Below are 22928 nucleotides of genomic sequence, written 5' to 3'. Positions count from 1 at the left end.
GGGGGGGGGGCGAAAAATGGGTCCCATAGAAGCTGCAGAGGATCCCCAGGGCTCTTTGATGGCGGTCCCACTTTGGCAAACCACCGATAAATGTGGGAGTTATGGGCGGGGGAAAGTTGCTGCGCCAAGTGCGAAAGGGCGTCATTGTCATTTTGCACACAGCGCCCCCTGGTTGATCGAATGGGGAAGTTGCGCCGGCCAGAACGAGGGCCAATTCGATGGGCTGTCGGGCAGCGTCTTCACTTTTCAGATCGGCCCTGTAGTCAACGCGCTGTGCGCCACTGAAGGTTGATGAGTCAACAGCCAAGGGCGTCCCTGTTATTTGCCTTATTGCGCCCTTATGGGTGGGGGGACAGAAAAATTGTGGGCAGCAAAACTGGAGAGCGTCTAAAGGGCTCTGGGGTGCAGTTTAAATTTTTGGAATGCGCCCATGCGCCAATGAGTTATGGGCGACACAAGCTCGGTGCGCCAGCACAGTGAAGCGTCAGCGCCAAATGCGGCTTAATGATGGCAAAAACACGCAAAAACCTGCCAAAACCGGTCGGGCGATGGAAGCCAAACACCCGGAAAACCCCATTTTTCAGCCTGCGGCCGCCCATTAGCATAAATTAACCCAGAAACATGCGGTAACTGGTTACGTGAGCAACGGCTGGAAGGTTGCAGGTAAATTTCGCTTTTCAATAACCATAAATTAGCACTTTACTGCTAATAATTGTAGATAATCGCTGACGGTGGTCCACTGGTGATCGCAGCCCATCCATCATCAGACCCTGGTGGACGAAACGTGGCCCAATTGGTGGTAGTTTCGTGCAAAACTGGCAATTTTGTGCTCATCGAGAGCGTGTTTTATCGCGCTCGAGGGTCAAAAAGGCCATAGACGGAGATAGCGCGGGTCATTGGCGTAGTCGGGCGGGTGTAAACGCAGCCATTCGGGCCGGGCCCGACTGCACCAGAGGGTGTGGAGGAGAGCGACTTACCCTGCTGCGCCGGCAAGTGGCTCACCATTCCGCACCCGGAAAAAACGCACTCTGATTGGCGGGTCTGGCGGATTGGGGTTCGTTCGCTCTGGCCAATAGCGTGGCGAAAAATCGGCGATTTTCACTGCGGTTCGCTACGCGCTCGACACAATAATGCCCGTCTAATCAGCGATCGGCGGGTTCCCGGAACCACTGCGCTCCACTCGTCCAATCAGAGGCTGCCGATTTTGCGTTGTCTTCTGATTAGAATGTCGATGCAACGGCGTCGAGTTGGTTTGCGCCTAGGCGCATTCGCCAAATTGTGCAGCTCCGCGCCGTCTGGAGCCACATTTGCCGCCCTCCCTGCCCAGGTTGGCAGGGTTTTGCGTAGCAAAACTCCCCGAAGGCTTCCACCACTGGGCCTCTACGGCTTTTGCCAAAATTGCCCCGAGAAAACGCTAAAATCCCCCCGTCGTCCCGTGTGGGCGCATTCGCCAGTTTGGCCACAAACCACCCATCATTTAGAGGGAAACTCACATTTTTGACTATTTTCCTGCCCAGCCACGTTAGGGATGAACGGCGTGAGCAAACTCCCTTCAACGGCGACGCCAGTGGCGTCTCCAAAGCGGTTTTTGGTAAAAAACCTGGCAAATTGCCATTGAAAACCCAAATTAAATCGCAACCGTGGGGGGCGTTTTTGATTTCCCGCAGAAGTGCTCTTTTTGATGGCCTTCCAGGGTGATCTATGCAATTGATTGAGGTAAAAACCACCGTTGGGTGGATTCGGGTGCGGGCGCATTCGCCAAACTGGCGGCAATCGGGACATTATAGGGCAAAACGACCTAAAATCGTTGAGTGTTTGTGATAATTCTTGATTGGTTGTTTGTGGAACTTTACTGGCGTGTGACGGCGCCCTTAGGTGGTTCAGCCAGTGGCGCTCCTGGACGGGTTTTGATGGTTTTGTGAGAAAAAACTTGGAAATTAACACTGGAAAGGCCAAAACGGTCAGGATTTTCCTCCAATGTTGATTTTGTGGTTTTGTGTGAGTGCCGGAAATCACTCGGCAGTGAACCAATTTTCAACTTTTCCCATCAGGCCAGTGCCGAAAGGAATACACCGAAAATATTGGATTTTTTTTGTTTCGAAAAATAAACAATTTTTTGGGTGTAATCGATTGCTTTGGACCAGTAAACGCCTCCCAAGGCGAAATTTGACAAAAATGTGACATGGCAAAATTGGGAAAAATTTGGAAAATTTTTCCAAAAATTTTGACCGATTTTGGAAAATCGGCAATTGCTCGCGTATTGTTGGTTCTAGCGGAAAAGTGATAACCAGCTGTTTTATGGACCTTGCCACGGTCTATCGAGTGGAGTGAGTAGATTTAGTGCAACTTGTCTAGTTTTGCAGATATTTTCAGTTTTTCGAAAACTATATTTTCGCGATTTTCTCGAAACCTGCGCAAGCTGGGACGCTGCCAAAATTCGCCAGGATAGCACTCGACCAGCCGGAGATTTTACCAAGAGTAACATTTTTCGATCCGAAGCTTCGTTTTTGAGAAAAAAAATTGTATGTGAAATTTCGGAAAAAGGCATAGGGTTTTGACCCTCTGAAATTTTCGGCAACATTTTTTTTATTTTTTTATGCGAACCATTCTTTTACAGGCAGGTAGAGATGGAAAAGTTGCATGACAAATCGACTTTAGTGGTTTCGAAAAAATTTTCTCCTGTGAGCTACAGGGAGAAGACGACAAATTTTGTACAGGCCCTTATGGGGGGCAAATTTTCAAAACCGAATAAATGCCTCAAATACCCATAGAATTGGTTGAAATTCACCCCAATTAGTACTGAGACAAATACGAATCAATTTTAGGCAAAATCGCGTCGGTCAAGTGAAAAGGAAAAAAGTTTCCCATTTAACCCCATGCTAAATTAAATCATTTTTATGAACAAAAAAATTCGAAAAATCTTGACTAATTTTTATGGCAATGGCTTCTATTGAACGATATTAGGAAAGCTGTCAAACAATTTAACATTATTCGAAGGTTTTCACCATCAAATCGCCAAATTCAAATCTCATTCCCATAAGAGCCCATGTAAACGAAATTTTCAATTTTTTATAGCTGCCAAACGAAAAGAACCATTCCGACGTGCTTTGGTACATTATCGACCYACTATCGATAGAGTSGATCGACACTCTGAAAGTTTKAATTTTCYCMAAACTGTRGAAGTTTCCCCTTTAACCTGCACCTCCATGGCGTCATAGGTGCTATACCTGAGGATGATTTTTTTCCAAAAAATTAATAWWTTTGTGAGCGTMATCGATTGCTTTGGACCACTAACGGSGYCCTATGTAAAAATTTGACGGAAATTTGACATGGGAAAATTAGGGGAAATTTCGAAAATTTTCCCAAAAATTTTCCYTGATTTTGGAAAATCGGCAATTGCTCGCTTATTATTGCTCGCAGCAAAAAAGTGAATACGAACTTTTTTATGGMACTTGACYCTSTCTAYCGCCCASWGTGCTTAGTTGTTTTGCAGCTCTTCTAGTTGTSGAGATATTTGCAGTTTTTTGAAAACCACATTTTCKCGATTTYCTTGAAAACGGTGCAAGCKGGAAYGTTGCCAAATTACCCRGSGATAGYGCTCGATCAGCCCGAGATTTTGCAAAGAATAACATTYTWCGATTGGAMGCTTCGTTTTCGAGGAAAAAARTAAAATGTGAAATTTCGAWAAAATCCAAAGGGTTTGACCCCCTGGAATTTTCGGCGAAAAAATTTTTAATTTTTTYTTCGAACCATTCCTTGACAGGCGGGTGGGTATGGAAAAGTTGCACRAAAAACCGACTTTGGTTGGTCCGGAAAAAAATTCCCCTGTGAGCTACAGGGGGAAGACGAAAAATTTYGTRCAGGCCCTTATGGGGGGAAAACTTTCAAAACTGACCAAAAGCGTCAAATAGCAATGGAATTCGTTCAAATTCACCTCAATTAGCCCTGAGGCTAACGCGAATCGACTCTATGAGAAACCGATTCGGTCACGTGTCCAGGGGAAAAGTTTCCCATTTAAACCCCATGCTTATTCAAACCCTTTTCAACCGAAATTGGCTTAATTTTAAGACCAATGGATTCTGTTGGACAGCATTAGGGAAACCTAAGTGGCCTACGAGCAGCAAAATCCAGCTAAAAATGTGTTGGAGGCCGCATTCGCCAAATCGACCAAATTCTAGCATCCTTTAAAAGCAAATCTGGCACTTCCCTTCGATTGCTTGCGCATTTTGCAGGCCAAGCGCCCTCACCACCTTCGCCGTGTGGCGTAGTGCCAGCACTGGCTGGGGTTTGGGGCAAACATCGCAATTTTCGCTCTTCTCCTAAAGGCGCATTCGCCAAAACGTCCATCGGGTTAAAACACTTTTCGCTCCAAGCGGGGTTTAAAGAACGATTTTAATGACACTGTCACAACACAAAAGAATTATATTTAACCGACATGCTACCAAAGTCGGCATTTGGTTGCGGGATTCATGGGCGCGCCCACGGGGCACTGGAACGCCGCAGCAAACTCCTCCATATTGGAGACGACGCCGTTCACTCGCATGCTGGCTCGTGCGTGGCAGCTCGTCGTGCTCTCGCAGCTGGCCACCACTGACTTCAGGTAGGAAATCGACTCGGAGTTGCACCACATCTGGAACACCGGAGGTTTGTTAAGAAACCCCAACCAACCAACCAACTGCCCTTCGGGGGCTTACAGTGCCGTAGCCGATGAAAAAGAGCTGGGCAGCGCCCAGCTCCTGCCCAGTCGGGAGCTTGTAGCTGTCGGCATCCAGCGCTCTCAGCTTCTGAAAGGCCTGGAGCGCGGTGCGCAGCCCCCCATTGTCGGCCAGGTTCTCGTTCAGGCTCCCGCTGCCGCTCAGCTGCTCAGGCAAACCACCAGATTAACCACTTCATACTAGTGTGGACCAAATGGCGAATGCCCCCTCCATAGTGGCGCATTCGCCAAATCGACCAGGTCGCGTTCGCATGCTTACAGTATCGTTAATTTCCGGGATGGGGTACTGGGAGTACTGATCAATGAAGCACTGGGTGTTGTCCGAGAAGTTCTCGAGCGTCTGGTCGGTCCACCAGCGCTCGATCACCCCCTGGGCGTTGTAGAGGAAGCCCTGGCCGTCGAACCCGTGGGTGATTTCGTGGCCGATCACCGTCCCGATGCGGCTGTAGTCTAGAAGGCTGTGAGGGAAACCGGGGAAACTCGGGAAAAGCTCAAAGAAATTACTCACCTGGAGCTGCCCTGGAAAAAGAGCGGGTTGAGCATCGCAACCGGGAAAACTGGAACAAATTGGTCGGTTCAGTCCGAGTGGGCTGCGCCCTAAACCGTGGGCGCGACTGGAAAATGCTTCAGACGGAATTTGACGGAAATTTTCCGGGCTTCAACGCGGTTTTGGGGGCTTGACGATCGGGCCACTATTAAGCGAGTTATGGGCGAAAGATGGCAGTTGGAGGCAAATTTTGTGATTTGCGGTTTGGCAATTTTCAGCGGCGTCTGGACGCCACACCAGCAACGCAAGCGGAAAATGCTTCAGGAGCGATTTGAAGAGAATTTTGCCGGCTTCAACACAGTGGTTAGTGTCTGAAAATCGGTCTTCTACTAAGAGAGTTATGGGCAAAAGATGGCAGTTGGAGGCAAATATTGTGATTCGCGGTTTGGCAATTTTCATTCGCGTCTGCACTCCACACCAGTACCGCAAGCGGAAAATGCTCCAGCAGTTATTTTACATGAATTTCCCAAGCTTTTCAACGGTAGTAATAGTTAGACCATCGGGCCACTATTAAGAGAGTTATGGGCAAAAGATGGCAGTTGGAGGCAAATTTTGTGATTCGCGGTTTGGCAATTTTCATCGGCGTCTGGACGCCACACCAGCAACGCAAGGTGCAGGCCTGGAAGGCAAACTTCGCCTTCTTCACCACGGCGGCATCGTCCCCTCGTATGGGGGCGGACAGCAGCCCTGAAACAACCAGGCTGGACAATTGGGTGGATGCGCCGTAAGTATTAACGACGATTTTGCGCTTTTGGATTGGCTTCACGGCAATTGGGTGAATGCGCCTCGTGTCCCAAATTTCGAGTTCTGGTGGAAAATTGCGGTTGTGAACGACCTCCTATAGGGCGCTGAAGCCCCAAGTTGTCTCAGCTACAAGTTGACTCAATCCATTGGGTTCAGAACTGGGAAAAATTGGCTGGTTTTGCGGCTTCTGGTCGGAATGGCGGATGCGCCTTCATGTTTTTCAGGCAATTTTGGGAGTAACTGCTGGTTTTGCGCAACCGGACGCAAGCGAGACCCGCCAGGTTGCGCCGATTGCATACTCAGGGGTGCACCACTTTGTTTTTGCAATTTTTTGGTCATTTTTTCGCAATTTTGGCTCTTGCCGATATGGTGAATGCGCGACTAGTGTTTCAATTTCGAAAATCCGTCCTCTACTAAGAGAGTTATGGGCAAAAGATGGAAGTTAAAGGCAAATCCCGAGACTCGCGGTTTGGGAATTTTCATTCGCGTTTGGACGCCACACCATAAACGCAACCAGAAAATGCTTCAGACAAAATTTGAAGACAATTTCCCGGGCTTCAAAACAGCGTTTGCCCAGTGAAACTCTGTCAACTAGTAAGAGAGTTATGGCAAAACGTGGGAGCTCAGCGACTCACCGATCCGGTTGTTCTGGCGATTGTAGTAGGCGTTGACATCCAGCGGCGACTTGTCCCAACTGCAAAAACGAATCAAACCAGCTGCCGCCACTCAGCTACGGCTACTTACGCGGTGCGGTTCCGGTAGCTGACCATGTTCAGCGCATAAGCGAGCTGAAAGGCCCTCAGCTTCTTGGCGTTGGCGTAATGATCCCAGCTGGCGATGGGCAGATTCTCGTAGAAAACCTCCAAGGCAGCGGCGTCAGTGGCAAAGTCCGGGTACCCTGCGGAAAAACCACATAAACTACCTTTTGAATCTGAAGCCGGCCCTGTTGCCCGGAGGGTCGGGCAGGTGGGGCGGCCCGACTTGACTAGCGCGGTCTTTGTCTGGTGCATTGCGGGCGCCGGGCGCGTTTGTCGTTGCGGCAGCGGCAATGACCTTGGGTACGCTCGAAGCGCACAGGGCCGCACTGGGCCCTAAATTCCAATAAAAAATTTTCCTGCACTTGGATAGTTTCAGTTTTTGACGCTCCGGTGACTGAAAACAGCGCACACTTGACCAGCCTGGGAATTTTTGCGGCCGGTTTGGCAGGAAATGTCCCAAGTTTTGTCGGAAAAATTCAAATTTCTGCGAAAGTAAACGAGCTGGAAAAACCGCGAGAACTCCACTAGATCGAGGGGGCCAAGCCGCATAAAAAACCTGGTATACGCGATGTTGCCAAAGTGAAAGCTCAGCGAGGCACAAGGGATTTTTTGGATTTTTCCCCAAATTTGGGGAAAATTCGGAAAAGTCCTTGAGCCCCAATACATTGGGCCGATGGAGAAAACGCCGGCGCCCCGCGGGCATTTAATGCGGATTTTCGTAAGGCTCTAGCTGGACGGGTTTAGAAGCAAATATCGAAAACGAAAAATCGCCATCTTCAGGCATCCGAAAAAAGGTCGGTATTCGCTTTTTCGCTAAAACTGGATCTGGAGCCGACCCTGTTGCCCAGAGGGTCGGGCAGGTGGGGGCCGCCCGACTGGACTAGCGCGGTCTTTGTCTGGTGCATTGCGGGCGCCGGGCGCGTTTGTCGTTGCGTCAGCGGCGCTGACCTTGGGTGCGCGCGAAGCGCACAGGGCCGCACTGGGCCCTAAATTTCAAAATCACTTTTTCTCAAATCTCACCCAGAAGCACCGCGATGTTGTCGGCTTTGGTCTGGGCGGCCGCCTTCGACTCCTCGTCCATCCAGTTGGCCGCCTCGATCACCTCCTTGAAGGTGCTGCGCAGGTTGGCCACCAGGGCGGCGGCCTGCAACCAATCAGAGCTAAGCGCCGGGGGGCGGGGCCTAATCTGGTCACTCACCGTGCGCATGCTGGTGGTGTTGAAGACGCGCGCTTGGTACTCGTACGTCACCGCCAGGGCCAATGAGAGCGTGCCAGTCGTATCCATGATTTTGCGCGCGCAGTACTGCCATCTGCAAGCAAAGAGCGACGTTAAACAGGCGCAGCTGGTGGGGCAGCGCCCCCTACCGCGGGTAGACGGTTTTTCCGGTTTGCACCAGATAGTCCTCAAAGTCCTTGCGGGTTTCCACGTCACTGTCAGCCGCTGTGTAGGTGAAGGCCCGCAAGAGGGCGGCACTCTTCACGATCTCCCAGTCGTTCATGCGCACCCAGTTGAGGATGCCGAAGAGCATCGTTTCCATTTCGAGAGGGCGCAGGATGAGGAAATCGGCATCGACCTCCACCTGTGTGTATTGGAGGAGGCGGCGCGTGTACTCCACCCAGTCCAGCTGCAAGAAGGCCACGCCTGCAGTGAGTGAGTGGGGGCGCATTCGCCAAATTGGCCAGAAGCCCATTTTTTTGAGGATTTTTGGTAGTTTGAAGAGGAAATTTGTCGATAGGCGGGTTAGGGGGCGGTTTGCGGCAAAAGTGCCAGGGGGTTTTTTGGGGATTTTTGGGCGGCCGTTCGAGTGGCGTGCTCGGGATTTTTGCAGCATTTCGGGTTTTGGAGATATTTGGGAAAGCTTGCCTGCAACAGCGCATTTTTGCGAATATCTTGCAAACAGCGCAATTTTTCGAAAAAACGCGCACTTGCGAAAAAATCGCCGCTCGACAGCGTCAATCACGGGCGAAATTTGAAGAAAATCCCGCAGTAATTTGTGCCTCAAAAAAGCGAAAACCTGCCTGCAACAGCGCAATTTTGCCAATATCTTGCAAACGGGGCATTTTTTGAAAAAAACACGCACTAGCGAAAAAATTGCCGTTCGACAGCGTCAACCACTGGCGAAATTTGAAAAAAATTCCGCAGTAATTTGTGCCTCAAAAAAGCGAAAACCTGCCTGCAACAGCGCAGTTTTGCGAATATCTTGAAAACGGGGCATTTTTTCGAACAAATCTGCACTTGCGAAATCATCGCCCCTCGACAGCGTCAATGGCTGGCGAAATTTGAAAAAAATCCCTCAAAAATTTGTGGCTTAAAAAAGCGAAAAACTGCCTGCAACAGCGCATTTTTGCGAATATCTTGAAAACGGGGCAATTTTTCGAAAAACCACGCACTTGCGAAAAAATTGTCGTTCGACAGCGTCAATCACTGGCAAAATTTGAAAAAAATTCCGAAGTAATTTGTGCCTCAAAAAATCAAAAAACTGCCTGCAACAGTGCAATTTTGCGAATATTGCGAATATATTAATAAAAAACCTGCACTTGCGAGTAAATCGCCCCTCGACAGGGTCAATCACGGGCGAAGTTTGAAAAAAATCCCTCAATAATTTGTAACTTAAAAAGCGAAAAACTGCCTGCAACAGCGCATTTTTGAGAATATCTTGAAAACAAGGCATTTTTTCGAAAAAACCTGCACTTGCGAAAAAATCGCCCCTCGACAGCGTCAATCACTGGCAAAATAAAAAAAAATCCCGAAGTAATTTGTGCCTAAAAAAGCAAAAAACTGCCTGCAACAGCGCATTTTTACGAATATCTTGAAAACAGGGCACTTTTTCGAAAAAACCTGCACTTGCGAAAAAATCGCCCCTCGACAGCGTCATTCACTGGCGAAGCTTGAAAAAAAGCCCTCAATAATTTGTGCCTCGAAAAAGCGAAAACCTGCCTGCAACAGCGCAATTTTGCGAATATCTTGGAAACGGGGCATTTTTTCGAAAAAACAGACTCCCGGAAAAATTGCTTTTACGCACAAATAGCGGGCGCATTCGCCATGTGGTCTCTCAAACATGCACATACCTGGACAGTGTTGCCGAAGTGCAGCGCCGTCCACTCGTTGAGCTGCCGCAAGGTCACCACGGTGGCGCTCGTGTCGTTGACGATCGGGCCAATCTCGGTGCCTTCCGGGATATACTGGAATCAGCAGGGTCTTAAAAAAACATTAACTAAGCAAAAAGGGCGTACGCCTGCGCTGTAGATTCCTTTCAGGAAATTGGAAACGTTGGCAACGCGGCCATAGAGATACTCGTCGCTGCGCTCGCTTCCCATGGCGCGCTTCAGTTTCAGCACGAGTTTGCGCAGCAAAACCTCCATGGCCGGAATGGTCGATTGCGTGCTTTGCACGCGCTGCGCCGTTGCCGGCTGCTTCACCATATCCTGGAACCCCTCCTCAATCGCGTCCTCGTACGACTCGGACGCCATTGGCCGGAACTGCACGGGGATTCCCATCCCGTCCGACGAAATCTGCAAGACACATCCATGCACGCCCTCTGTTCAGGTGAAATCCGCACTAAACTACCCTGAGCAGGTTCCTGGACGCGTTCAGCGCGTCCGCATAGAGGCTGGGCGTGAAAAAGATGCTGATCCCGAACTCGGCGGCGATGTCGGCGATCTCGTTCCAGCTGGGCTCGGGATTGGCCCCCCCGTAGCGCCCGCCCAGAATGGGGAAACCCCCGTACTTGTTTACCACCTCCACTTCGGGCGACCGCAAGCCGATCGTCTCGCTGAAGGTGCGGTCGGTGCAGGCCTGGAAGGCAAATTTCGCCTTCTTCACCACGGCGGCATCGTCCCCTCGTATGGGGGCGGACAGCAGCCCTGAAACAACCATGCTGGACAATTGGGTGGATGCGCCCCAAGTATTAACGACGATTTTGCGCTTTTGGATTGGCTTCACGGCAATCGGGTGAATGCGCCGCGTGTGCCAAATTTCGAGTTCTGGTGGAAAATTGCGGTTGTGAACGACCTCCTATAGGGCGCTGAAGCCCCAAGTTGTCTCAGCTACAAGCTGACTCAATCCATTGGGTTCAGAACTGGGAAAAATTGGGTTGTTTTTACGGCTTCTGGTTGGAATGGCGGATGCGCCTTCATGTTTTTCAGGCAATTTTGCGAGTAACTGCTGGTTTTGCGCAACCGGACGCAAGCGAGACCCGCCAGGTTGCGCCGATTGCATACTCAGGGGTGCACCACGTTGTTTTTGCAATTTTTTGGTCATTTTTCCCAATTTTGGCTCTTGCCGATATGGTGAATGCGCTACTAGTGTTTCAATTTCGATAAAATGTTGGTTGTTTAGCAAGAATTTGAAAAATTCAGGGTTTTTTGGCCGGCCGAAATAATGCCAATGTCGGTTTTTCAAGCCAAAGGATTTTTGCATCATCAGGGATTTTTTCGGATTCTTCAATTGCGCGCGGATGCGACGGGCCATTGAAAAATGAATTGCGTCCCAACCAGAGAAGCTGGAAATTTCGAGTTTTTTCACGTTAAACGCAGAAGTGTCGGGCCTACAATATTTGAAAGTTTCGATTCCCAGGCATCATCAGGGATTTTTTTAGGAATTTTTCAATTATGCGGGTTTTTGCTTCAACTACGCGCGAATGCTATCGGCCATAGAAAAATTAATTGCGTCCCAACCAGAAAAGCTGGGAATTTAGCGTTTCTTGCCTTAAAAGCAGAAGCGTCGGTGCTACAATGTGTGAAAGTTTCGATTCAATGCCATCATCAGGGATTTTTTGAGGGATTTTTAAAATTTGCGGATTTTCACTTCCATTACGCGCCACACTAGTAACGCCAGCGGAAAATGCTTCAGCAGTTATTTTACGTGAATTTCCCAAGCTTTTGAACGGTAGTAATAGTTCGACCATCGGGCCACTATTAAGAGAGTTATGGGCAAAAGATGGCAGTTGGAGGCAAATTTTGTGATTCGCGGTTTGGCCATTTTCATCGGCGTCTGGACGCCACACCAGCAATGCAAGCGGAAAATGCTTCAGTAGCCATTTTAAGGCAATTTCTCAAGCTTTCCAGCGGTAATAATAGTTAGAAAATCCGGCCACTAGTAAGAGAGTTATGGGCGAAAGATGGCAGTTAGAGGCAAATCCCGAAGCTCGCGGTTTGGAAATTTTCATTCGCGTCTGGACGCCACACGAGTAACGCAAGCGGAAAATGCTTCAGACAAAATTTGAAGACAATTTCCCGGGCTTCAAAAGCGCGTTTGCCCAGTGAAACTCTGTCAACTAGTAAGAGAGTTATGGCAAAACGTGGGAGCTCAGCGACTCACCGATCCGGTTGTTCTGGCGATTGTAGTAGGCGTTGACATCCAGCGGCGACTTGTCCCAACTGCAAAAACGAATCAAACCAGCTGCCGCCACTCAGCTACGGCTACTTACGCGGTGCGGTTCCGGTAGCTGACCATGTTCAGCGCATAAGCGAGCTGAAAGGCCCTCAGCTTCTTGGCGTTGGCGTAATGATCCCAGCTGGCGATGGGCAGATTCTCGTAGAAAACCTCCAAGGCAGCGGCGTCAGTGGCAAAGTCCGGGTACCCTGCGGAAAAACCACATAAACTACCTTTTGAATCTGAAGCCGGCCCTGTTGCCCGGAGGGTCGGGCAGGTGGGGCGGCCCGACTTGACTAGCGCGGTCTTTGTCTGGTGCATTGCGGGCGCCGGGCGCGTTTGTCGTTGCGGCAGCGGCAATGACCTTGGGTACGCTCGAAGCGCACAGGGCCGCACTGGGCCCTAAATTCCAATAAAAAATTTTCCTGCACTTGGATAGTTTCAGTTTTTGACGCTCCGGTGACTGAAAACAGCGCACACTTGACCAGCCTGGGAATTTTTGCGGCCGGTTTGGCAGGAAATGTCCCAAGTTTTGTCGGAAAAATTCAAATTTCTGCGAAAGTAAACGAGCTGGAAAAACCGCGAGAACTCCACTAGATCGAGGGGGCCAAGCCGCATAAAAAACCTGGTATACGCGATGTTGCCAAAGTGAAAGCTCAGCGAGGCACAAGGGATTTTTTGGATTTTTCCCCAAATTTGGGGAAAATTCGGAAAAGTCCTTGAGCCCCAATACATTGGGCCGATGGAGAAAACGCCGGCGCCCCGCGGGCATTTAATGCGGATTTTCGTAAGGCTCTAGCTGGACGGGTTTAGAAGCAAATATCGAAAACGAAAAATCGCCATCTTCAGGCATCCGAAAAAAGGTCGGTATTCGCTTTTTCGCTAAAACTGGATCTGGAGCCGACCCTGTTGCCCAGAGGGTCGGGCAGGTGGGGGCCGCCCGACTGGACTAGCGCGGTCTTTGTCTGGTGCATTGCGGGCGCCGGGCGCGTTTGTCGTTGCGTCAGCGGCGCTGACCTTGGGTGCGCGCGAAGCGCACAGGGCCGCACTGGGCCCTAAATTTCAAAATCACTTTTTCTCAAATCTCACCCAGAAGCACCGCGATGTTGTCGGCTTTGGTCTGGGCGGCCGCCTTCGACTCCTCGTCCATCCAGTTGGCCGCCTCGATCACCTCCTTGAAGGTGCTGCGCAGGTTGGCCACCAGGGCGGCGGCCTGCAACCAATCAGAGCTAAGCGCCGGGGGGCGGGGCCTAATCTGGTCACTCACCGTGCGCATGCTGGTGGTGTTGAAGACGCGCGCTTGGTACTCGTACGTCACCGCCAGGGCCAATGAGAGCGTGCCAGTCGTATCCATGATTTTGCGCGCGCAGTACTGCCATCTGCAAGCAAAGAGCGACGTTAAACAGGCGCAGCTGGTGGGGCAGCGCCCCCTACCGCGGGTAGACGGTTTTTCCGGTTTGCACCAGATAGTCCTCAAAGTCCTTGCGGGTTTCCACGTCACTGTCAGCCGCTGTGTAGGTGAAGGCCCGCAAGAGGGCGGCACTCTTCACGATCTCCCAGTCGTTCATGCGCACCCAGTTGAGGATGCCGAAGAGCATCGTTTCCATTTCGAGAGGGCGCAGGATGAGGAAATCGGCATCGACCTCCACCTGTGTGTATTGGAGGAGGCGGCGCGTGTACTCCACCCAGTCCAGCTGCAAGAAGGCCACGCCTGCAGTGAGTGAGTGGGGGCGCATTCGCCAAATTGGCCAGAAGCCCATTTTTTTGAGGATTTTTGGTAGTTTGAAGAGGAAATTTGTCGATAGGCGGGTTAGGGGGCGGTTTGCGGCAAAAGTGCCAGGGGGTTTTTTGGGGATTTTTGGGCGGCCGTTCGAGTGGCGTGCTCGGGATTTTTGCAGCATTTCGGGTTTTGGAGATATTTGGGAAAGCTTGCCTGCAACAGCGCATTTTTGCGAATATCTTGCAAACAGCGCAATTTTTCGAAAAAACGCGCACTTGCGAAAAAATCGCCGCTCGACAGCGTCAATCACGGGCGAAATTTGAAGAAAATCCCGCAGTAATTTGTGCCTCAAAAAAGCGAAAACCTGCCTGCAACAGCGCAATTTTGCCAATATCTTGCAAACGGGGCATTTTTTGAAAAAAACACGCACTAGCGAAAAAATTGCCGTTCGACAGCGTCAACCACTGGCGAAATTTGAAAAAAATTCCGCAGTAATTTGTGCCTCAAAAAAGCGAAAACCTGCCTGCAACAGCGCAGTTTTGCGAATATCTTGAAAACGGGGCATTTTTTCGAACAAATCTGCACTTGCGAAATCATCGCCCCTCGACAGCGTCAATGGCTGGCGAAATTTGAAAAAAATCCCTCAAAAATTTGTGGCTTAAAAAAGCGAAAAACTGCCTGCAACAGCGCATTTTTGCGAATATCTTGAAAACGGGGCAATTTTTCGAAAAACCACGCACTTGCGAAAAAATTGTCGTTCGACAGCGTCAATCACTGGCAAAATTTGAAAAAAATTCCGAAGTAATTTGTGCCTCAAAAAATCAAAAAACTGCCTGCAACAGTGCAATTTTGCGAATATTGCGAATATATTAATAAAAAACCTGCACTTGCGAGTAAATCGCCCCTCGACAGGGTCAATCACGGGCGAAGTTTGAAAAAAATCCCTCAATAATTTGTAACTTAAAAAGCGAAAAACTGCCTGCAACAGCGCATTTTTGAGAATATCTTGAAAACAAGGCATTTTTTCGAAAAAACCTGCACTTGCGAAAAAATCGCCCCTCGACAGCGTCAATCACTGGCAAAATAAAAAAAAATCCCGAAGTAATTTGTGCCTAAAAAAGCAAAAAACTGCCTGCAACAGCGCATTTTTACGAATATCTTGAAAACAGGGCACTTTTTCGAAAAAACCTGCACTTGCGAAAAAATCGCCCCTCGACAGCGTCATTCACTGGCGAAGCTTGAAAAAAAGCCCTCAATAATTTGTGCCTCGAAAAAGCGAAAACCTGCCTGCAACAGCGCAATTTTGCGAATATCTTGGAAACGGGGCATTTTTTCGAAAAAACAGACTCCCGGAAAAATTGCTTTTACGCACAAATAGCGGGCGCATTCGCCATGTGGTCTCTCAAACATGCACATACCTGGACAGTGTTGCCGAAGTGCAGCGCCGTCCACTCGTTGAGCTGCCGCAAGGTCACCACGGTGGCGCTCGTGTCGTTGACGATCGGGCCAATCTCGGTGCCTTCCGGGATATACTGGAATCAGCAGGGTCTTAAAAAAACATTAACTAAGCAAAAAGGGCGTACGCCTGCGCTGTAGATTCCTTTCAGGAAATTGGAAACGTTGGCAACGCGGCCATAGAGATACTCGTCGCTGCGCTCGCTTCCCATGGCGCGCTTCAGTTTCAGCACGAGTTTGCGCAGCAAAACCTCCATGGCCGGAATGGTCGATTGCGTGCTTTGCACGCGCTGCGCCGTTGCCGGCTGCTTCACCATATCCTGGAACCCCTCCTCAATCGCGTCCTCGTACGACTCGGACGCCATTGGCCGGAACTGCACGGGGATTCCCATCCCGTCCGACGAAATCTGCAAGACACATCCATGCACGCCCTCTGTTCAGGTGAAATCCGCACTAAACTACCCTGAGCAGGTTCCTGGACGCGTTCAGCGCGTCCGCATAGAGGCTGGGCGTGAAAAAGATGCTGATCCCGAACTCGGCGGCGATGTCGGCGATCTCGTTCCAGCTGGGCTCGGGATTGGCCCCCCCGTAGCGCCCGCCCAGAATGGGGAAACCCCCGTACTTGTTTACCACCTCCACTTCGGGCGACCGCAAGCCGATCGTCTCGCTGAAGGTGCGGTCGGTGCAGGCCTGGAAGGCAAATTTCGCCTTCTTCACCACGGCGGCATCGTCCCCTCGTATGGGGGCGGACAGCAGCCCTGAAACAACCATGCTGGACAATTGGGTGGATGCGCCCCAAGTATTAACGACGATTTTGCGCTTTTGGATTGGCTTCACGGCAATCGGGTGAATGCGCCGCGTGTGCCAAATTTCGAGTTCTGGTGGAAAATTGCGGTTGTGAACGACCTCCTATAGGGCGCTGAAGCCCCAAGTTGTCTCAGCTACAAGCTGACTCAATCCATTGGGTTCAGAACTGGGAAAATTGGCTGGTTTGGTGGCTTCTGGTCGGAATGGCGGATGCGCCTTCATGTTTTTCACTCAATTTTGCGAGTAACTGCTGGTTTTGCGCAACCAGACGCAAGCGAGACCCGCCAGGTTGCGCCGAATGGATACTCAGAGGTGCACCACGTTGTTTTTGCAATTTTTTGGTCATTTTTTCGCAATTTTGGCTCTTGCCGATATGGTGAATGCGCTACTAGTGTTCCAATTTCGATAAAATATTCGTTAAGTTTAGCACGAATTTGAAAAATTCAAGATTTTTTGGACGAAATAATGCCAAGGTCGGCTTTTCAAGCCAAAGACTTTTTGCATCATCAGGGATTTTTTCGGATTCTTCAATTGCGCGCGGATGCGACGGGCCATTGAAAAATTAATCGCGTCCCAACCAGAGAAGTTGGCAATTTTGGGTTTTTTCACGTTAAACGCAGAAATGTCGGGCCTACAATATTTGAAAGTTTCGATTCGCAGGCATCATCAGGGATTTTTTTAGGAATTTTTAAATTTTGCGGGTTTTTGCTTCAACTACGCGCGAATGCTATAGGCCATGGAAAAATTCCTTGCGTCCCAACCAGAAAAGCTGGGAATTTGGCGTTTCTTGCCTTAAAAGCAGAAGCGTCGCTGCTACAATGTGTAAAAGTTTCGATTCAATGCCATCATCAGGGATTTTTTGAGGGATTTTTAAAATTTGCGGATTTTCACTTCCATTACGCGCGGATGCGACGGGCCATTGAAAAATTAATTGCGTTCCAACCAGAGAAGCTGGAAATTTGGAGTTTTTTACGTGAAAAGCAGAAATGTCGGGCCTACAATTTTTGAAGATTTCGATTGCCAGGCGTCATCAGGGATTTTTTTAGGAATTTTTAAAATTTGGGCATTTTCGCTTCCATTACGAGCGGTTACTATGGGCCATTTAAAAATTCATTGCGTCCCAACCAGAAAAGCTGGAAATTTGGAGTTTCTTGCGTTAAAAGCAGAAGAGTCGAGCCTACAACGTGTGAAAGTTTCGATTCGCTGCCATCATCAGGGATCTTTGGAGGAATTTTTAAAGTTTGCACATTTTCACTTCCAATACGCGTGGATGCGATGGACCATTGAGAAATTAACTGCATCCCAACCAGAAATGCTACAAATTTCGGGTTTTTTGCATTAAAAGCAGAAGCGTCGGGCCTACAACGTGTGATAGTTTCGATTCACTGGCATCATCACGGATTTTGGTCAAAATAATGGCAAGCGGCTTGGCAAGCAAACGAGAGGCAGAAAACCGGAAAAAATTTCGCAATTTTTTCGAAAACTGCCGTTAAAAACCGTCGTTTTTGGAACGCCGGGCCCGAAATTGCTTGGGAGACCAAAGCAAGTCGTCAAATCGGTTTGGAACTGGCCGAATTGGTGGATGCGCCGCTGTACCCTTTAATGGAAAACTACATACCCTGTATGGTTTGGCCACCAAAGTCGATCGGCAATCTTCACTTTGCTCCAATTGCAACATCAGGGGCGCACAAGGGTCCGGTTTCTCATTTTTTTGGTAATTTTTAGAAATTTTTTCGGCTCTTGGCAGTGTGGTGAATGCGCCACAGACTCCCAAAGCGGTTTAAAAATCGCAGAGATTGGGCCGAAACGTGAAAACATGCAAAGCAGAAACAGTGAATTGAATCGATGAGTGGAGCACCGCGTCTTGTTTTCTCGCCGTTTTGGTTCGAAATCCTTCGGTCTAGTCGCGATGGCGAATGCGCCTGTTTTCTGCCAAAGCGCACCTCGAGCCGCTGGCGGCCGAAGGAGCTTTTGGTCAATGAAAACGGACCCCGGTGGCTCAAAATTGGGCAAAATTCCCCCAACCGAACGCAGTTCAACTGAAAAAACTTGAAAATTGTCCGGGTTCTGAGCAGCATGGCGGATGCGCCTCCATGAAAAATGCTCAGGTCTGGCCGTTGAAGTTCGGTAAGTTAAAAGGTGAGTCGCCAACTGCTTACCCTGGACGGTTTCGGCCAGCGCGTCCTCCAGCAGGCTGAACTGGTCGATGAGCGCCTGTCCATCGCGCAGCGGATGCAGATTTCCGAAGTTCCCGCAGGCGAACTGGTAGAAATCCGTGCAGGGATCGGCCGTCAGGTTCATAAAGTGGATTTCGGGAAAATCTGCCAAAAACTGCTCAGCAGCAGGAAAACACCGAGTTTGGGGTCGTTACCTTGTTCGGTCAGCTGCAGAGTGGCGGCGCCACACGCGCCCACCCACCACACCATCCAAACCGCCCCAATTATCATCATTTTGGATCGGAGCACTGGTTTCGAGCGGAAAAATCCCCACATTGCATTCGAAACTGGCGCAAAAGCTGGAATTTTGCAAGATTTCGTTAAGATCCGAAGGATCGCGGGGTTTTGATAACTCTAATCGGCCACTTGATTGATTAGCCCGATTGGGGGGAGGCTGGCGCGAAGCGCGCCAGCCGTCCCATCAAAACCGGCCGATTTCCCGAGGAATTCGGGCCCATTTTGCGCCGCCGTCCCCGCAAAACCAACCGACCACTTGATTGCCAAATCCTGGCTAATCGCCTACGTCGATCGGTGATTGATTGGGCTGCTTGTTGTTCCACTTGACAAGCTTTTCGTATGTTTACATGCGATCTTCCCTTCAATCAAAGCCCCATAAGTATTTTCCGACTGCTCCCGGTAGGGTAGTTCCGGCCAACCGTCAAATTACTAGTTGTCAAGTGACAGTTGACACTTCTCAGACTGATCTGGTCATTGGAGTTGATGACATTTATAACAGAAAACATTGTTTACACACTTTTCGATCTGTTTCGATTTGTATGCGCTAGCAAAAGTCGATTAGAGCAAAACAGAACAAATCGCAATCAGATGTGACAGCAATGTCAACAGGACAAGTGTCAAATTACTACCTAACTTGTAGGTATCAGTTTAACCATCAGGGGGCGTCAGGCCTTAAGTCATCGCCCACTGACAGTGACACCCCGCTCACTACCGGGGGTGTTGAAAAAGAGCCATCGTTCAGCGTCTAGACGGGGCTTTTGATGCGATAAAGTCACCAAACCGGAGCTTGTGGCTCAGTTGACGAGCTGATTTGCCATAAAAAGCCCCTAAATTGCCCCAAAAAGTGCCCTAAACCGGCTCGCAAATTGCGACCTGCTGCTGCAGCGCATTCGCCAAATTGGCCAGTGGCGGGGAATCTTCAGGTTAATGGCCATTTTATTGGTGATTTTGACAGAAGCCGCCCTTCAGGAAGTTGACACATCGACTCTCCAGCCTGCAACTGTCAACCAACTAGCGCGACGTTGACAGGAAACCGCGCAAATTTCAAGTTCCCCTTTTGGGCGCATTTGCCAAATCGTCCAGGCACAGGAGCTGTTTTGGCGTTTTTTCCGTAAAAAGCGCTTTGCGCCAGAAAGTGGCAAATTGCCAACTCAATGGCGTCAATTTTGGAAAAAAACTTGCCAATTTGCCCCCACTCCGTTGCTGGGTAGGTGGAGTTTGAGGGTTTTGTGTACTGTTTGGGCAATTTTCGCACAAACTGCACTCAGGCGCTCTTGATTTGGGCTTCGACCACTCAAGTGGCCAAAGCGCGGGCGCCATCCAACGGCCAAGACCGCTAAGTTGTGGTTTTCCGTCGGGCGCATCCGCCAACTTGTCCACACGCTGCGCCACTAAGGGACCTGTGCTCGCCCAGTGGCAACAAAACCCTGCCAATTACCGGGGCTGTTTGAAAAGTTTGAACTGAGTGAAACTCGTCCATTTCCTGTATATCACTATATTTATACATGTATGTGTGCGTTAATATTTTGAAGAAAAAACGCCCGAAATGTGGATGAAAGTGCGCCAAAGGGCCGGTTAGAATGCGAATAAGTTAATTGGAGCTCGATAAGTGGTTAATAGCCTGCGTAGTCGTCGTCGTCCTCCTCGTAGCTGTCGTCATTGCCCGGCTCCCCGAGGGCGTTCACGAATTCTGCAAAAAAACACGCGCCTGAGCCATCGGCTTGGCCCGCAGCGCCCTCTACCTACCGTAGAAGTCAATGCGGCCGTCCCCATCGACGTCCACCTCTTTGATCATGTCCTCAACTGCGGAAAAACGCCCCGATTAATCAACCCGCGCTGAAACGACTGCGTTCCCGACTCACTCTCCTCCTCCGAAAGGTCCTCGCCGAGGCACTGAAGCACCGCCCGCAAGTCGGACGCCGTGATGTAGCCTCGATTGTGCTTGTCGAAGACGCGGAACGCGTCGCGCAGCTCTTTTTCCTCTTCTTCGCGCGACAGAACCTGATCGGGGTCGGTGCCAGCGCCCGCCGTCCACGCCATGTCCAAAAACTCCTCGAAACTCACGTTGCCATCGCCTGAAACACGCAGCCATGTTGGGTTGCCATGGCAATCGCCTTGTTGTGACAGTTGCCAAGCGTCTCGATCAGTTTGATCTGTCAGGTTTGACAGCGGGGCAACTGCTGTCAAACTTGACACTGACAGGATGTGGAGAAGTGAATTCGCCATATGTCATAAACGGCCTCTGGATGCGTCCATTGTGAAGGGATTTTGACACTTTTGACACCGGCTTGTAGCCAGATAGTGAGGTTGTCCGCTGATGGTTTTGGGGGATTTTAATTGACGGTCAAAGTCAACATTTTGCCTTTTTCCCATAAGAGCCCATGTAAACGAAATTTTCAATTTTTTATAGCTGCCAAACGACAAGCACCTTGGTACATTATCGACCTACTATCGATACAGTCGATCGATACCCTGAAAGTTTAAATTTTCCCCAAACTGCGGAAGTTTCCCTTTCAACCTGTACTCTAGTGACGACATAGGTCATATGATTGACTTTTTATCGCAAAAGTAAATAATTTTTTGAGTGAAATCGATTGATTTGGACCACTAATGGTGTCCTATGTCAAAATTTGACGGAAATTTGACATTGGAAAATCAGGGGAAATTTCGAAAATTTTCCCCAAATTTTTCCTTCATTTTGGAAAATCGGCAATTGCTCGCTTATTATTGATCGCAGCAAAAAAGTGAATACCAACGTTTTTATGGAGCGTGACCCTGTCGAGCGCCCAGTGTGCTTAGATGTTTCGCAGCTCTTCTAGTTGTGGAGATATTTGCAGTTTTTTGAAAACCACATTTTCGCGATTTTTGCGAAAACGCTGCCAGCTGGAACGTTGCAAACCTACCCGTGGATAGTGCTCGACCAGCCCGAGAGTTTGCAAAGAATAACGTTTTTCGATTGGAAGCTTCGTTTTCGAGCAAAAAAATAAAATGTGAAATTTCGAAAAAATCCGAAGGGTTTGACCCCCAAGAATTTTCGGCGAAAAAAATTTTCATTTTTTTCCCGAGCCATTCCTTGACAGGCGGGTGGATACGGAAAAGTTGCACAAAAAACCGACTTCGGCCGATCCGAAAAAAAATTCTCCTGCGACCTACAGGGGGCAGACGAAAAACTTTGCACAGGCCCTTATGGGGGGCGAATTTTCAAAGTTGGATAAAAACCTCAAGTGACAAGGGAAATCAGCAAAATTCACTTCCGGTACTTCTGGGACAATTGCCGATCGCCTAAACGTCAAAGCGTTCCGGTCAAGCGAGCGGGGAAAAAAGTTCCCATTTAACCCCATGCAATCGCCAAGTTGCGGAGTTGCGGCAGCCAGCAACGAGAACGCCTCCCAAAAATCACAACCTGATGATGGAGGCGTTCTGGTTGGGCCGAAACCCAGCCAGTAGATGTGGTTAGCGATTTGGGGACGCCGCAAGGCCAAACTGGGAGTTTCCGACGTCAGCCAGCCCAATGAAGCGCAAAAACCGTCGAGAACTGTCGAAGTTTTCGGGTTTGGATGGAAGCAAAAATTCCCCAAAATTCAACGGATCGATCGATCGAGCTGGCGATGCCCGATCTGGACAGAGGGGCGATGGAGCTACAAAAGCCCCTTAAATCGGGCGCGGCAGCATCAAAGGATCAGCGAGCAAAATCGGGTTAAAGTCGCAAACCGATTTTGAGGATTAATGGGAGCCTGCAAGCTACGGGGGGCGGTCAATCGGCCACTTACCATCAACGTCGACTTCTTGGAGCATTTGCTGCAGCTCCTCGGTGCGAGCGAACTGGCCGAGCGAGCGCATCACTCGCCCCAACTCTTCTTTGGTGATGCTGCCATCGCCGTCCTTGTCGAACAGCCGGAAGGCCTCCCGAAACTCTTTGGGAATGTTTTCGGTTTTTTTCTAGGGTTGGACTTTTCGTTCGTATTACCTTTCATCTGGCTCTTCGACACGCAACTGAGGCGCGCCGACACATTTTCGCCCAGTTTCGGGCAGCTGCTCACAGCGTCGATCTTCCGAAACGTCGGCCCGCCATCTTGACTGTCCGGCTGCTCGGTCTGCTTCGTCTGTAACCGACAAAACCCGAATGAGATTCGACCAATCCGTGCCGCTCTCGTGCTTACCATCGTTTGGACGGTGAGAGGCGCTTAGTTGGCCGGTTTTATAGGCAATATCGGGATAGAATCGGGTCGTTTGACCCACAGCGATAAAACTGTCGGGTCACGGCCTGTTCGGGCGGTTTACTTACCACGCAGCGTCTGAGGATGGGCAACAAGTGCAGGCAGCGGCCGAAACGCACCATCGTGCTAGTGAGCGGGC

General features: G+C 49.8%; 4 protein-coding genes across 6 annotated transcripts in view; all 4 read right to left on the bottom strand.

Annotated features, from left to right (window-relative positions):
• Window positions 1-1192, bottom strand: part of LOC109543475 (probable cation-transporting ATPase 13A5) — a gene marked incomplete at its 3' end in the record, with an annotated part of 3371 nt that extends 2179 nt beyond the window's left edge. Inside the window, 1 exon segment of the mRNA XM_048662824.1 lies at window positions 978-1192. Within this exon segment, the coding sequence (XP_048518781.1) occupies window positions 978-1005 (28 nt within the window).
• A 3181-nt stretch (window positions 1193-4373) lies between these two features.
• On the bottom strand, window positions 4374-10657 carry LOC109543466 (endothelin-converting enzyme 1). Its single transcript, XM_048662821.1, has 12 exons — window positions 10332-10657; window positions 9998-10276; window positions 9833-9946; window positions 8129-8388; window positions 7962-8073; window positions 7784-7907; window positions 6750-6903; window positions 6641-6699; window positions 5223-5271; window positions 4974-5172; window positions 4695-4859; window positions 4374-4630 (listed from the first exon to the last, which is right to left on the bottom strand). Exons 1-12 carry the CDS (start codon window positions 10638-10640, stop codon window positions 4439-4441), a joined length of 2016 nt encoding a protein of 671 aa, XP_048518778.1. The 5' UTR covers window positions 10641-10657; the 3' UTR covers window positions 4374-4438.
• Window positions 10658-11364: 707 nt separating this feature from the next.
• Window positions 11365-18675, bottom strand: LOC125503068 (neprilysin-2-like). Its single transcript, XM_048662822.1, has 10 exons — window positions 18491-18675; window positions 18279-18440; window positions 15775-16070; window positions 15441-15719; window positions 15276-15389; window positions 13572-13831; window positions 13405-13516; window positions 13227-13350; window positions 12193-12346; window positions 11365-12142 (listed from the first exon to the last, which is right to left on the bottom strand). Exons 1-10 carry the CDS (start codon window positions 18609-18611, stop codon window positions 12052-12054), a joined length of 1713 nt encoding a protein of 570 aa, XP_048518779.1. The 5' UTR covers window positions 18612-18675; the 3' UTR covers window positions 11365-12051.
• A 1376-nt stretch (window positions 18676-20051) lies between these two features.
• LOC109543476 (neo-calmodulin) overlaps window positions 20052-22928 on the bottom strand; it is a 5779-nt gene continuing 2902 nt past the window's right edge. Inside the window, exons 1-6 of one of the 3 annotated variants that reach the window (XM_019913212.2) lie at window positions 22858-22928; window positions 22540-22675; window positions 22343-22486; window positions 20435-20647; window positions 20319-20375; window positions 20052-20262 (exon numbers count right to left, since the gene is read on the bottom strand). In XM_019913212.2, the coding sequence (XP_019768771.1) occupies window positions 20186-20262; window positions 20319-20375; window positions 20435-20647; window positions 22343-22486; window positions 22540-22675; window positions 22858-22911 (681 nt within the window). In that variant the 5' untranslated portion in view covers window positions 22912-22928 and the 3' untranslated portion in view covers window positions 20052-20185. Of the gene's footprint in view, window positions 20263-20318; window positions 20376-20434; window positions 20648-22342; window positions 22487-22539; window positions 22676-22732; window positions 22826-22857 lie in introns of those variants that run through there. The other 2 variants (XM_019913213.2, XM_019913214.2) reach the window with 2 other exon arrangements.

Source organism: Dendroctonus ponderosae, unplaced genomic scaffold, assembly GCF_020466585.1.
Source record: "Dendroctonus ponderosae isolate FM_Combo_2020 unplaced genomic scaffold, Dpon_F_20191213v2 Dpon_F_20191213_12, whole genome shotgun sequence".
NCBI lineage: Eukaryota > Metazoa > Arthropoda > Insecta > Coleoptera > Curculionidae > Dendroctonus > Dendroctonus ponderosae.
Note: the sequence above shows the minus strand (reverse complement) of the source record. Positions and strands in the feature narration are given on the sequence as shown.

Coding starts and splice junctions, on each gene's coding strand:
- LOC109543466 (XM_048662821.1), bottom strand. CDS start 10,640: ATGGTTGTTTCAGGGCTGCTGTCCGCCCCCATACGAGGGGACGATGCC. Junction 6,700..6,749: donor AGCTACCGGAACCGCACCGC/GTAAGTAGCCGT, acceptor TCGTTTTTGCAG/TTGGGACAAGTCGCCGCTGG. Junction 4,631..4,694: donor TTTTCATCGGCTACGGCACT/GTAAGCCCCCGA, acceptor CCGGTGTTCCAG/ATGTGGTGCAACTCCGAGTC.
- LOC125503068 (XM_048662822.1), bottom strand. CDS start 18,611: ATGTGGGGATTTTTCCGCTCGAAACCAGTGCTCCGATCCAAAATGATG. Junction 13,351..13,404: donor ACACCACCAGCATGCGCACG/GTGAGTGACCAG, acceptor GATTGGTTGCAG/GCCGCCGCCCTGGTGGCCAA. Junction 12,347..13,226: donor CAACATCGCGGTGCTTCTGG/GTGAGATTTGAG, acceptor GTTTTTCCGCAG/GGTACCCGGACTTTGCCACT.